The sequence below is a fragment of the Arachis stenosperma genome, chromosome 6, assembly GCF_014773155.1.
Source record: "Arachis stenosperma cultivar V10309 chromosome 6, arast.V10309.gnm1.PFL2, whole genome shotgun sequence".
Taxonomy (NCBI): domain Eukaryota; kingdom Viridiplantae; phylum Streptophyta; class Magnoliopsida; order Fabales; family Fabaceae; genus Arachis; species Arachis stenosperma.
This window is the reverse complement of record NC_080382.1, coordinates 141,501,510-141,516,127: the sequence shown is the minus strand read 5'-3', so window position 1 is coordinate 141,516,127 and position 14,618 is coordinate 141,501,510. Positions and strand designations below refer to the sequence as shown.

At 32.4% G+C, this 14,618-nt stretch overlaps 2 protein-coding genes across 2 annotated transcripts; both read right to left on the bottom strand.

Annotated features, from left to right (window-relative positions):
• LOC130936395 (putative pentatricopeptide repeat-containing protein At1g77010, mitochondrial) lies at positions 1 to 2,336 on the bottom strand. Its single transcript, XM_057866459.1, has one exon. The coding sequence runs from the start codon at positions 2,187 to 2,189 to the stop codon at positions 144 to 146; it is 2,046 nt and encodes a 681-aa protein (XP_057722442.1). The 5' UTR covers positions 2,190 to 2,336; the 3' UTR covers positions 1 to 143.
• An 868-nt stretch (positions 2,337 to 3,204) lies between these two features.
• On the bottom strand, positions 3,205 to 8,099 carry LOC130935784 (uncharacterized). Its single transcript, XM_057865674.1, has 9 exons — positions 7,647 to 8,099; positions 6,553 to 6,756; positions 6,244 to 6,301; positions 5,959 to 6,021; positions 5,576 to 5,651; positions 5,143 to 5,258; positions 4,243 to 4,332; positions 4,024 to 4,155; positions 3,205 to 3,581 (listed from the first exon to the last, which is right to left on the bottom strand). Exons 1-9 carry the CDS (start codon positions 8,030 to 8,032, stop codon positions 3,447 to 3,449), a joined length of 1,260 nt encoding a protein of 419 aa, XP_057721657.1. The 5' UTR covers positions 8,033 to 8,099; the 3' UTR covers positions 3,205 to 3,446.
• Positions 8,100 to 14,618: the final 6,519 nt, after the last annotated feature.

Genomic DNA, 14,618 nt, shown 5'->3' with positions numbered 1-14,618 from the left:
ATTATAGTGTGACAAATGGGTAACATTTTTATATGCCCTCAAGACAGCAACCTTTTCCCTGCAGCTACGTACTTTACATGGATCCTGTTTACAAATTCTATTCTTCTAATAAAACTATAAATTGTAGTAAGAGAGTTTCTCATTCAACAATCTGCCCAACTGCAACCGGGAGTTTTTTGAACATGCATCTCTCTCATCAATTCTCTTACTTGTGCTGATCCTTCCCAGTCCTCAGAAGTTGCAAGTATGTTGGATAATTGTATGTAAGCACTTGAATTCTCAGGATCAAGCTGAATAATTCGCTCTGCGGCCTTCTTGCCAAGATTCTTGTTTCCATGGGATATGCAACCTCTAAGCACTGACAACCACATGTTTGCATCAGCCTGGAAAGGGATTTCTTCAATTATATCCATTGCTTCTGCGAAACAACCGGCACGAGCGAAAAGGTCTACCATGCAAGAGTAATGTTCAATTCCTGGACTTATGTTATAGTTATGCTTCATAGCATGGAACAGATTCCTTCCTTCTTCAACCAAACCAGAGTGATCACAGGCTGAAAGAACCCCAGTAAAAGTAATGGCAGAAGGCCTCACACTGGCATACCCCATTTCGGTAAAGAGGGTCAGTGCCTCAGTTCCATATCCATTTGTGGCATATCCTATCAACATTGTGTTCCATGAAACTTCATCAGTTTTGATCATGCCATCAAAAACTTTACGTCCTAACTCAACAAATCCACACTTACAATAAAAGTCAACAAGGGAGGTTGAAATGATCTGGTTGGATTCAAGCCCAATGGTGATGACTTTAGCAAATACCTGCTCCCCAAGTTCAAGTGATGATTTACTGGCACAGGCACTGAGAACACTGGAAAAGCTAAACTCGTCCATTTTTAAGTCAAGCTTGTTCATCTGACAAAAAATATCCAATGCTTCGCCTGGACATGCATTCTGAGTGAGTCCAACTAAGATTGAATTCCAAGAAACCAATGTCTTACTAGGCATATTGTTAAAAATACTTTTAGCATCTTCAATTCTTCCACAGTTTGAATATAAAGTGATCATAGTATTAAGCAAGATTGTATCATAAGCTTTTAGCTCACTAAACAATTTGCAAGCATCATAAGGGCTTTGACACTTGGAATATGCATCAAGCAAAGCACTAGCCACTACAATATCATCAATCACCCCAAATTTACAACCGTGAGCATGCATTTGCTTAACAAGCTCAATCATAAGTAAGGTGCTGGTAGCACTCAAAATGTTTGCAAGTGTGGAGATGTCGGCCCTGACTCCATTCCTGCGCATTTTATTGAAGAGAGCCAGTGCTTCCAATTCCTCACTGTTGGATACATAACCTGAAATAACCGAATTCCACAGAACACTACATGGTCCAACAACCCCATCAAAAACCCTCCTTGCCTCTCTCATTCTGCCAGCATTTGCATAACCAGATACCAAAGCACACACTGAGAACTCATCCACATCCTTAACAATACCCACAATTCGAGAAGCACTATCCAAATCACCACACTTCCCATAAAAATTAACCAGTGAGCTGCACATCACCTTGTCAAGCTCCACACCATCAACCAAAACTCGAGCATGCACCTGCTTCCCACAATTCAGCGCCACCAACTCGGCACACGCACCAAGGACAGTTGCCAACACAAAAGAATCCCTGTGCACAACCTCCAAAGGATCCAAATTCATATCCCTGAATAACAACAATGCCTTCCCCGGATAACCATTTCGAGAATAACCATGAATCATGGAATTCCACACGAGCTCACTCCTCTGGGGCATGGCAGTGAACAAGGAGTGAGCCACATCAAGGTTCCCGGCTTTTGCAAACGTGGAAACTAGCATGGTCCAGGAATAATGATTCTTGTGAGGCATGGTACAGAACAAGTTCAAGGACGTGTCCCTTTGGCCAGAGTTGATGTAAGCCTGCAGGAGTGTACTCCATGAGAAGGCATTTGTTTGAGGCATTTCGTCGAACAAGCGGCGTGCCTCATTGATGGAGCCCAATCTGGAATACAGTTGGAGGAGGCGATTGGCGACAGTTATGGAGGAGCTGAGGATGCCAGCTTTGAGGAATACGAGGTGGAGTTGTCTACCTTGGTGGATGTTGATGTGGATGTTGCCGGAGTGAAGCGTCCGGACCAAGGCATGCAAATCCATACCCATAATACTTTGTACTGCACCTTTAAAGTGAATTCATAGTGTCCTCAACATTTGCTTTATATCAAACTAATGCATTAATCCACTTTTTTGTAAAGTAAATATAAATAATAAATTTGAGATTAGTCAAGATAGTAAGTATATTACATTAAAAGTAAAAGCTCATAGAAATTAATGGATTTGTTTGAGATTTGGTTGAAAAGAGGCTTATGCTGTTAAAAAATTGACAGGTACTATTTATACTATTGCTACATTATGTTAATGGCAAAATTAACAATTTCTTATTCACCCGTCTTTATTCCATATTGTTACACCAATAAGGGTTATAGAAGACACATAATAATAGAGTTTAGTAATTAAATATCATATTTAAAATAAACATTGACTCTCATATTATAACTAATTTATTTAAAAAATAAAAAAGTAATAACACTTAAATTTAATTAAAAAGATTGTTGCTATAATTGATGATTATACGATGCTTACACTTTAGGGTCTGAGTCCTGTAATTGCATACAAACTTGGATGAAAAAGGATGCAAAAGTAATTAAAGAAAGGCACGCCTTAAACCTTTTCCTTAATTCTAAATCGTGGATTCCAGTCTTATTTCTAATTTAACTATTTTATATAAATAAATATTTGTTTTTTTGTATAATTTGTTTGAATAGTTAAATTTTTGACACTTGATAGTGAATATAAAAATTTCGCTTTAGATGCGTATTAATGATTAATTCTAAAATATGAATTTAATTAGTATAACATTTTAAAAGTTGGTTGCGACAAGAAAACACATTTATTCATTGGTATTTTTTCTGTTAAAATTAGTTTTGATTTTGCTTGTGAAAATAATATCAATCGAAAGAACATTTTTTACTACAAATATAATAAAAAGTCAACTTCATAATCAGATGGAAGATGAGTGGGTAAATGGTTCTTTTTGCCTCCATAACAAATTTTCTTGGTCCGTGGATGCTATTCAAACAAGATTATTTCTCATAAAAAAATTATCTGGTTATGGACCGTTCCCAATCATGCTCATAAGAAGTTAAGACTTATTCCAAATCCTTAGAATGCATTGAGCAAGATCATGCATAACTTTGATAGAAAATCACCAACTTGAAAATGTGCATCAATTCTAATAAATGACAAACTACTAGAGAGTGTAGAGGTTTCAGCAATAATCATCTTTAAACATAAAGACCAATTATTAATTAATTATATGTAATTATGCATCCAATTAATGCAAGTCTCCCCTTTTGCACTTCAATTCTCAAATCTTCTGAACCAGCTGCTAATGGTTCTTGCAAGGGTTCTAGTATCTTTCAAAGTCAGTGATATAAACATTTGTCCAACAGCATCTGCTGGAGTATACAGTTCACCAACTTCCCATCTCGGTTCCTGATCGACGAGACCGGCCGGCAATGGAAAAAAACAAAGCAAGTAAATACATTAAGTCAACTAAAAATGAAAAAGCAAGGTGATATTCACCTTCTACATTCCAGAAAGTTATAAATCTTCATGCTTCAATATCTTATTTTTAGTACATGTGCCATAAGAAAAACTAAAATGTTCTTTCTTGATAGAAAAGAATCTTGAAATTTTCTTGGAAAGTTATTCGGATAAAAATAGGGTGGAGATTTTTACCCAAACTAAACATACCCTTAGAAGTGTTAACCACACAATCTGCTAGTTGTGCAAGAATGATAACTACAAATATAAAATCTAACAACTTGAAGAGTAAATATCAATTTGTATGAGAATGAAGTCAACCACCATGATAACTCAGTTGCAAATCCTGCCGAAGAGTATGGCGACGAAGAAGGATGCCAAAGAGTTTTACCTGAATGCATGGTGTGACGTGGTTACCATTCAATTGTACTTTCTCTAGTGTTCCACCGAAAGAATCGACGCGAGGCTTTAACGTTTCTTCAAGAATATCTGTCTCATCAATTGTGTCAAGATTGAACTTAACCTACAGAATCATATAAACACACATCAGAGATACCATCCAACATTTCAACACAAGTTCTAAGAAAAAAAAAGAGAGCATCATACAAACCAGCAATGTGTGCTCAACATTATAGGAACTTTTAAAGCAATCACGGTTTTCAGATGGTGTCGGTTTGAACTCCGATACTCCTTCGGTAACCTGACAAAAATACATGCACACATAAACACATTGGCATACGCAAACATCTGATGCTTCAGCATACTATCAACATTTCAGCTATTCTATCATAGTACCACATCAGCTTTTTTCTTTCGGTCTCTTTTTAACTCAAACTTATTGAAATTTCTATTCTTATATGTATAAATTAAACATCCATGACCTTGAATATAGCTTGCACCTTTTTAACCTTTAATCACTTACATTAAATTTATAAAGTGAATGTATTCCTTTTGCCAACTTTATTTCTCAACACAACTACTCTTTTACTCGCTTATACATTTATAGCACAAGATTTTATGACTTGAGTTGCATCATATACTCATCATCAATAGATAATATGATTCATTATGACAGAATGACAGGAGCCTTTATTCATTGGGTTATAGTCTTTGCTATTTTTCTCGTGCATTGCGCAGGTCTAAACCTAGTTAAGGTGTAAAATGACGAAATGAAGAAGTTTTAAGCATCAGTCGCATTCGACTTGCAAGACAAAAGGATTCACCCATGTTCAAGTTTACTTCTAAATTGCAGTTAATCATTATAGACCAATCAACAAAGATTCTCCCGAAAACTAAAGGAATCATAGGCATTTACTAGAAGCAAATGTAACTAGACAAGAAATGATTCACGCAAATGGTAGGTACATAAACCACAAATGTACAAACGAAATCAACAATTAAGCTCAATCTCTGAAGCTTTACCTTCTTGTATTGAAATAAATTATAAAAAAAAAAAAAAGAAGCTAAAAGCGCACAGCATAAACAAAAAAAATCAAAACATAAAACATACCTCATTCATTACTGATGGCAATTGATCAATAAATTTAGCTAAGGAATTAAGAACATCCTGCTCACTTTCCGGTAAAAATGATCGGACAGCATCCAAAATGACCTTCCATGCATCTCCTACAAATGGGTTCCAGTTGAGAAACATAATCATCATATTTACATAAATTCTTATTTCTCACAGTTAATCTAAAAAAATGAAATTGCAGCCATTGATTTCAAGAGCAGAAGTAGACCATTAGTGAACCAGTGACGATCGAGGGTTTTGGTGCAGGATTTATATGTAGAACAAAGTCACTATGTCATATTTAAACATAATTTGTGATGTATTTTGCTTGATCTTAGATCTGTGATGAGTAAGATATAGTAGTCTTAGTCTGCACCGAAACTACACAAAATTCAAAGAAAAAATCAGCAAAAGTAAGGTAAGTAGATACCTGATGCATTTCTAGCAATTGAATAACCTGGAGTTGCTTCCACAACTGGCATCATCTGGCTGACTGCAGGTCCCAACTGCAGAACACCAAAATATTTTAGAGCACAAACAAGATCAACCCAAAACCTTGATTAGTTTGTGTAAATCATCCAGCTAAAATTCAAAATATAAAGAAATTATGTCCAAAGTCCAAACAGTGAATGTTGCTTAAGAAAGCATAGTCATCTGTAAAATGAGCAGTTTTTAAGCGCTGTTTTAAATCTGCATTTTTATACTAAAAGTTCTATTTTGGCTAAGAAATCGATCATCCTATTGAAGTAGATTATGAAGATAAATAGTATCATTAGAAGAATAGGATTCAACAAGTATTATTAGTGTTCATACCTGCTCAAAGTAAGGAACTGCCACTGTTGCTGGCTTGTTGTTGTATGAGATTATGACATTAGCCTTCCAAAAGAGTATATACCTTTTCGTCACACTCCTTGAGTTACAAATTTTTATTGAGGTAAATAAAACCTCATAATCTGCATTATGCTTGCACAAACTAGCATATACTTATGAAGATGGAATTAACATCTACTTTTTGGTTAAAACTTTAAATTTCAAAATCAGTTTCTGCATAAATAAACACAAACTTATTCTGCCAGTGAAATGAAAGATATGCCAGACCTTTGGTATTTTCTCGGAAAAATAGCTTCCTGTAAGAAGTTGAAGAAGCGCACCATTGCTACAAATTCAAGAAACAATAGACACATTACTCCAATGCCATACTCTAGTAAGGCTAAAGCCTTGTTTGGTAACTATCTAAAGACAGAAATATAAAGACATTGGGATTTGGGAGATACAAACGTGTTTAGGAAAGGAGACAAGAAGCAGAAACAGACAAAACATTTCTATTCTAAGACAAAAATTCCATACTTTTTGTCTCGAGGCAGTTATCAAACACAAGCCAATGGATGTATTCAACAATCCACTTACCTATGGCCAACGGAGAAAAGTGGAAGGTCTTGAACCTGAGCAGGCGACAAATTCGCTTGAGATAAACCAGATGATAGGAGTGTATCCAAACAAGTGTTGAACCTCTCATACACTAGTTTGGCAGCTTGAGAATGGTCAAATGTCACATAGTAAGGCACCACCACCACAAGAAAACCTTCTCTTGCCAAAAACTCTATTAGGTACCTGCAATTTCCGAACAGAAAAGAACTAAATTCATGACAATGCCCTCGACATCGCTACCATGAAAATAGCAGCTACTGATGATAAAGAATCAAACTTTCAACTGAAAAACCAAAAGGGTATAACAAGAAGTGATCATATGAAACTTCAGAAGAAAATCCATCACAACCTGAATATCACCTACATGAAAATACCTATGCATGATGAAGAATAAAAATTCAACGAAAACCATCAAGCCTTTATACCTCTTAACATGGTAATTAGCAACTATTACTGAAAAAGAATGAAAATTTGCAATTTTGCATTGAAAAACCAAAAGAATATAACATGAAATACTCATATGTAACTTCAGCAGAAAATTCAACACACCCTAAATACCATTAACATGAAAATTAGTATCTATAAATGAAAAATAGTCAAAATTTGCACTGAGAAACAGAGTAAAACATGATATATGCATAATCACATATGTAGCGTCGGAAGAAAAATCCATCACAACCTCAATAACGCAAAATCAGAATTGACTGAAAAACTAACAGGGCATAACATGAAATAATCGTATGTAACTTTCAGCAGAAAATTCATCACATCCTGAACACCGCTAGCAATGGAACTTAGCAGCTATTGGTGAAAAAATAAATAAAAATCTGCACATAATTCATCACACTCAACCACTACCACCTAAATTAGCAGCTATCAAATGATAAAAAACCAAACTTTGCACTGAACAACCAAAAGGGAATAACATGAAATTATCCATATGTAAATTTCCCAGGAAAAATTCAGCACAACCTCAATATAACCAACACGAGAATATCAGCTATAATTCTATCTATCAATGATAAAGAAACAAAATTTGCAAGAAAAATCAAAAGGGTATAACGCAATCTTACCCATATGTAACTTCAGGAATAGCACCAATGAAAGCACCCCCCAAAAACTTGATTATAGCTCTAGGCTTGGAACGATATGGGGTAGGTGCTACCACTAGACATGAATCTAGCTTAGTGAAATTCTTGCTATTGAATCCGATACTTGTGGTGGTGGTGGTGGTGCTTCCAACATAAGCATCAGAAACCATCCTTGTAGGACCAACCACCATTTTAGAACTTCTCTGTGTTGGAAAGTGTAAGCATTTTTGGAATGAACCATGTGTGTGTTTGAATCCACGAAAATCAGAGAGGGTCTTAGTATTCTTCAAAGAAGAAGAAGAATAGTACATGCATTTGAAACCTGAGCCTAAGATGGAGGAGCATGAGTTTGCCATTTCCATTGCCATTGCCGGGAACAGAAAATACCAGAGTATGCAGATTGCAGAGTGTGGTTTCTTTTCTTTTAAATATTAAATATTTAAATCAACTTAATATATATAGCCCATTTGTTCATATATATAGCCCAGGGATAATAAGCTAATAATAGTTTATTAGAGATGACTAATTTGTAGATTAAAGCAGTTAGATATTCTTAAAACTGTTAGAGATAGCTAATAAAGTGTAGATATTTTTGACCACTTAACAAGTTTGTTAGAAATTAATTAATTTTCTCGGCTATATATATTAGTTTGGTAACCACATTTTTTTAGGTTATAGCGAAATTTTCGTGAAATTAGTTTCTCAATATAATCTGTAACAAAGTGTAGCGAAATACGTGTATTTAGAATTTGCGTTTCTCAATGTTATACTTACGTAAAAAAATTAATTTATTTTATTTATGTGAATTGTTCAATTTTTTATTATATAATATCTTCTTTTATAGAACTTTCTTTTTAATTCCAAGACTTTCTGAAATCATATTCATATACCCAACCAGCAACCACCATTGCAATACTGTGGGAAAGTGTATGCATTTTTTGAATAAATAATAAACCATTTGTAATAAATAATAATACGAAAATAACAAAACTTTCATCAAACGCTCTTAAGTCTATTTTAAAAAAGAAAAAATTAATAAATTATGAAGGTAAATCTGTGCTAACATATATTAATAAGAGTTTAATTTTAATATATTGACTATTATACAATTATATTTGTTTTTTTAATAATTATTCATATTGTCAATATAAAAAATAATTATTTTTACTAATATGATACTATATAATTAAATATATATATATATTAAATTAATATTTACATTATATCAAAATTAAATTCATATTAATAATTATAATAAACTTTTTTCCCTTAAAAAACTGATTCAATTAATTTTGCATATATAAAATGACTTTGTATTTTTAATATGAGGATAGAAGGTGGTGTTTTTAAATAAGGTGAAAATTTTGTGTATTTTTTATTTATATAAATACCACAAATTTAAATATTTTTTTTTGTTGATAATCACAAATTTAAAAGTCAAATTTGTGATTTTAAATTTTTTTTTAAAATATAAATCTAAGGGTCAGATTTGAGTTTTTTTATTTTAAATTTTTTTAATATATAAATCTGACCCTCAGATTTATAAATCCTATAAAATCTAATCTTTAAATTTCTCTATTTTTTTAAATCTGAAGATCTGATTTATTACTTAAAATTTAAAAAAATAAATTAATTCATATTTAAAAAAAACACACCAATAATTTATGATAATAAATTACACATAATTTTTTTCATATAAAAAAAAATTAGCCTATAAAATGAATGCGGGTAATAATTGGCACATATATATGTTGAAGATTTTGCCACGATTTGGAGGTCTCACCCTGTTATTGGGTGGAACTTGCTGGGCCCAATTTCTAACCACATTGACTTGACTGATTCATGACCAATTCATTTTAGGGTTAGTGACTAAGGCCAGCTAAACTTCTTAAATAAGTTCTTTCAAAAAAGTTTAAAATATAAAATTTTTTATTAATAATAATTTTAAATAAGTTATTTTGTGTTTAAAAATTTATTATAAAAATTTTTTGTATTAAAGTGGTGCATTAAATAGAAATAATAAAATAATTTTTAAAAATAAAAAAGGTTATATTTTTTAATTTTTTCAAAAATTTTTAAATAATTTTTTAAAAAATTAAAAATTTATCTAAAAAATTGTACTAAACACTATTAATATAATTTTTTATAAACTAAAAATTAAAAAAAATAACTTTTTGATATTTTCAAATGAATCCTAAGACAAAAATAAAAAATTAAAAATAAAAAATTAGCTAAAATAAGAATATATCTTAATAATATTATTGGTAAAAATTTTATTTTTTTTATTTTAATAAATGTATAATGAATATATTAAAAATTTAAATTTTAAATTACTTTTATTAATAATTTTAATATATATTCTAAAAATACATATCGGCTAAATCTAAAAATAAAAAGCAAACAAATGAAAATTGAACACATGCCCCAACCACACACCAAACAAATGTGTCTTCTCATAAAAGTATGTGTATTATATTACCACGTTGTTATAAAATTATTTAATTCGGTCACTTATATTATATTAAAATACTTATAAACTTAAGTAGCTAATCAAATGACTGTTAAAATTATTATGTTGTATATTTTTATATGATGACTTGTTAAAGACTATAATTTTAAAATTTGTTCAAGGCTTTTAGATTAAAGTGATACTACAATTTATACTCTGGATACATATTATATTTTAGAGTGTGGTTATATATACGAGTATTTTTATTATTAAGTTTAATTAAATTAGTATAAAATTTTAAAAAATAATATGTATATATGTTGTTTTTTTTATATATTTTTTACCGTATATAAAATTTTGTTAGAGAACACAAAATTTTTTATTATCTAAATTAAAAACAATTTTATTGAATAAAATTGGTAATCTAAAAATAGACAGCACAACAAAAATAAAAGTGAAATAATCCAAATTAAGTCATAACTCATAATACCATAATTCAATAAAAAGAAAAGAGAATGAAAAGGTAAAATAATTAGAAGGTGAAGGAGATCTCGAAGAAAAGAGTGTCCAATGAGGATGTCGATTTTTTTTTATGGTGTAGCGAGCAGCATTAATGATTTGAAGAGGATGACGTCTTTGGTTTTTGAATAGAGTCTTATTTCGGACTTTTCAAATCTGTCATACTACGTTTGTTGCAAGTTCCTTCTTCTTTGTCGGGTTGTTGCCAAACTTCTTATTTTTGTCAAGTTCATTCCACTAAATCTATGATTAAAGCTGGAGAGTACAAAACCTTATTAATACAACACACAAATTTTTAAAACATAGCACAAAAAACTTTGTATATAATACAAATTTATTGATATGACACACAAATTTTTACACATAACACGTAAATTTTTGCTGCAAATATATTTTGTTAATTAGATGAGTTAATATTTTTGGTATACATCAAAATTTCTATATTATGCACCAAATTTTTTGTATTGTACACCAAAATTTAAATGATATGTGTATTTCATTAGTATAGTATGCAAATTTTTATATATAGCACACAAATTTTTATTACGAATGTATTTTATTAATTGAGTAAGTCAATATTTTAGGTATGTAATTTTTCAAAAATTTATGTGCTGCACATCAAAATTTATATGTTATGCACTAAAATTTTGTATTGCACACCAAAATTTATGTGTTATGCGTATTTCATTGGTACAATATACAAATTTTTGTATATAACACACAAATTTTTATGCATACATACGAATTTTTTACTGCGAATATATTTTATTATTTAGGTGCTATGCGATTTCACTGGTTAGAAGAAAAAAAAGAAGATAGTGGTGGCAGCAACAACGATAATAACGTTAATAACAGAAGAATAGTCTACATTTTTTTTAGCAATTTAGTCTACATTTTTTTCAGATATTTAATCTCTTATTTCTAATAACGACGACGATAACGATAATAATAACGATAACGATAAAATAGTTTGCCTATTTATATCTGAAAGAAAAAAGTGCGTGAGATTTTAGTTGAAATTTTAATTCAAAATATATTTAAATGCCTAATATTTTATTTTATTTTATTCGATGGTGATAATTATTTGAACTGGTACAAAGCATATCAGAGATTTAGCTATGTGTATATAAGTTAATAAAAGAAAATCTTTTACGAGTTTAAAGACGAAGTAGGTATTTTGTGAAGACAAATTGAGATATCCTTAGGTACAATATTACGCGGCTAATTTTTCTAGTAACCCATGTTACGATGCATTTGTTTTGAATATGGATGTGTATTGTTAAATTAAATGAATATAGTTATTAAAACAAATTATGACGACTGATTTAATTTTTAAAAGAATTCAAAAAAAATAATCCTATCCATTAATTTCAAATCTCTTTCTCGACTAAATTTTTATAGTGGTCTTCCAGATTTAACTCGTATACCGATTTAGTCTCTGAAATTTTAATTGTATTATTTATGTCTTCTAGATTACGATCCGGACACCATAAAAGTCTTTCGGTGAAATTCCGACATGACTCAGCGACGACGCTGCTTATATGGCACAATCACTGTCACATTGGACAATTGAAACGACATCGATTCATGGGACAAACGTTTGAAAGGCCAAATATTACCGTTTTGATCAAAGTGAGTGTAATAATTACTTGGAAAAATGGTTTGGCATTCGTTACGTCTTCTCCATATTTTCCCACCTTTCTCAACGCTTGATCTCCTCCTCCATAATCTAAACAGTGGCGACAGGTAAGGGCATCGCTGCCTGCTCTATGATTTCTTAACATTGCTGCACTAAATTTGGAGGAAGGTTCGTGAGAAGCCATTGAAGCAACGGGAGAGGAACCGTGTAATCTAGCTTCAAGGTACAAATTTTATTTTATTTTTTAAAAATTTTTGGATCATTTTTGAATCCTAATATGGCCGACTGTTAAGGTTACTTGAACATGATGCATCTAGTCTGTGTTGGAGTCCATATGTTGTTAGGGTTTTAGTCTTTTCTTTCTTCGAACCAGTAATGGATGCTCTGTTTCTTTTCAATAGAACAGGGGATAATCTCTGATGGTGTATAATGTGGGTGTTATTTTTTGTTTTTATGTTGCATGCGTGTTAAAGTTATTCTTTCCTTTGTTATGTTGCAGATGGACGCCGAAGTGTTAGACATAATATTTTATTATGGGAGAAATTTTGAGAGGAATAAAGATGGGAGATGGACATACACACCTGACAATAAGCACTGCTTGGGTGATCTAGATGTAGACAGGTTGGATGTGTTATACCTGAGAAATTACTTCAAATAGTTAGGCTATGAGACCATGAAGGAGGTTTGTTGGCAGGTCCCAGGGATGAGCCTGGAAGTAGGTTTGAGGCGTTTAGACTCTGATAACGAGTTGAGAGAGATGTGTTGTCATGGTGAAAAGAACAATGGGTAGTGGATGTCTACATTGAACATGGTATTTCAAAACCTGAAATAGTACAAGGAGAGGATGTTGTTGTGCATGTTGATGACCGGATGAAGGATCTTGGAGAGCAAGCTAAGTTGAATTCCAGGATGGTGAAAGACCCTCCTGTCAAGCCTACCACCGAGAAGGACCAAGCATGGTAACATATAAACCCCAAGCTAAAGAGGCATTACCAAAGAAGACCAATGTGAATCCAAAATGGAGTCCCAACCTAAGCCTAAGTCAAACACTAAGCTTAAGACAGTTTCTAAATCCAAACCCATGCCCACACAGAACAATGTTACCAGGTCTAGGAGATACTGTCTGAGGTCTTTAGGAAAAATTTTTGAAAAACAAAGAGAAATGGAGGTGGCCATGTTGTTTTATCCTCTGACTCAGACTCTCATGATAGCTACGAGAGTGCTGAGGACGAGGCGTATAAGCCACAAAAACCGGATGATAGCTCGAATGTCATATTACTTACTCAATTACTTTTGGTTGTAATGTGTTACAACTATGAATAGTTTGCTATATTTTAGTATAGATCAATTAATACTATCCATGGTTTGAATCAACCTTTCTATTACTTATTTACATGTACTAATAATTTATCTAACAGGATATTATATTATAGTAAACTAAGATTACAGAAACCTTGTGATGTTACCCATAACACTCTCATTCATTACTTTGGGAACTACATTACATTGACATGTTCTCAACCCTTTAATAGTACAATTCCTACAAAAACAACAACTACTAAGAACCTAAACCCAAGAACATGAGTAATGAATTTTAGATTCCTAATGTCTGTCTCCATCTTTTCCATCCGCCATGCAAAGTTCATCTTCCTGTCACCATTATCATCTCTTGAAATAGTTCTTTTAGGCAGCTCCTATTGCACACAATCTGCCCAGACAAATAACCCACACCATGTTTTTTCATTTGTCTGCAAACAACCAAAAAATTCAACAAAAAAAATCAACTACAAATTAGTTACCTTTGCTCACATTATAGTTGGGGCAACCAAAGAAGGGCTTGTTAGGATGCCTCTCCGTTCCTGACCACCTTAACACCGGGCGACAACTACAACCGCACCAATCCGAAACCCGCCCCTGCCTGCTTCGCGTTATGCTTCTTCTCCAGTTCTCCGTCGACGATGACCGATTGAAGCTTCCTGCAACATGGCTCCCACTTCCTCTCATGGGGGACAGCTATTGTTGTACACAACAGATGCAGAAGGAGACGTTGATGGAGAGAACCAGATTGAGGTGAGGCCAACGAAGTTTTAAAATTTAAAAATGAAGATAAGAACTACATTGAGAAATTTTATAATACAATCTACGTCATCTGTACACTCTGATATCCAACGTGACAGTGGTTGTGCCACATAAACAAGATTGTCATCGAGTCACGTCGAGATTTTATCGAAGGACCTTTATGATGTCCGGATCGCAATCTAAAGAACATAAATAATACAATTAAAATCTCAAGAGCTAAATCAATACACAGAAAACTATTATAAAAATTTAGTCCCTCCTTCTTAAT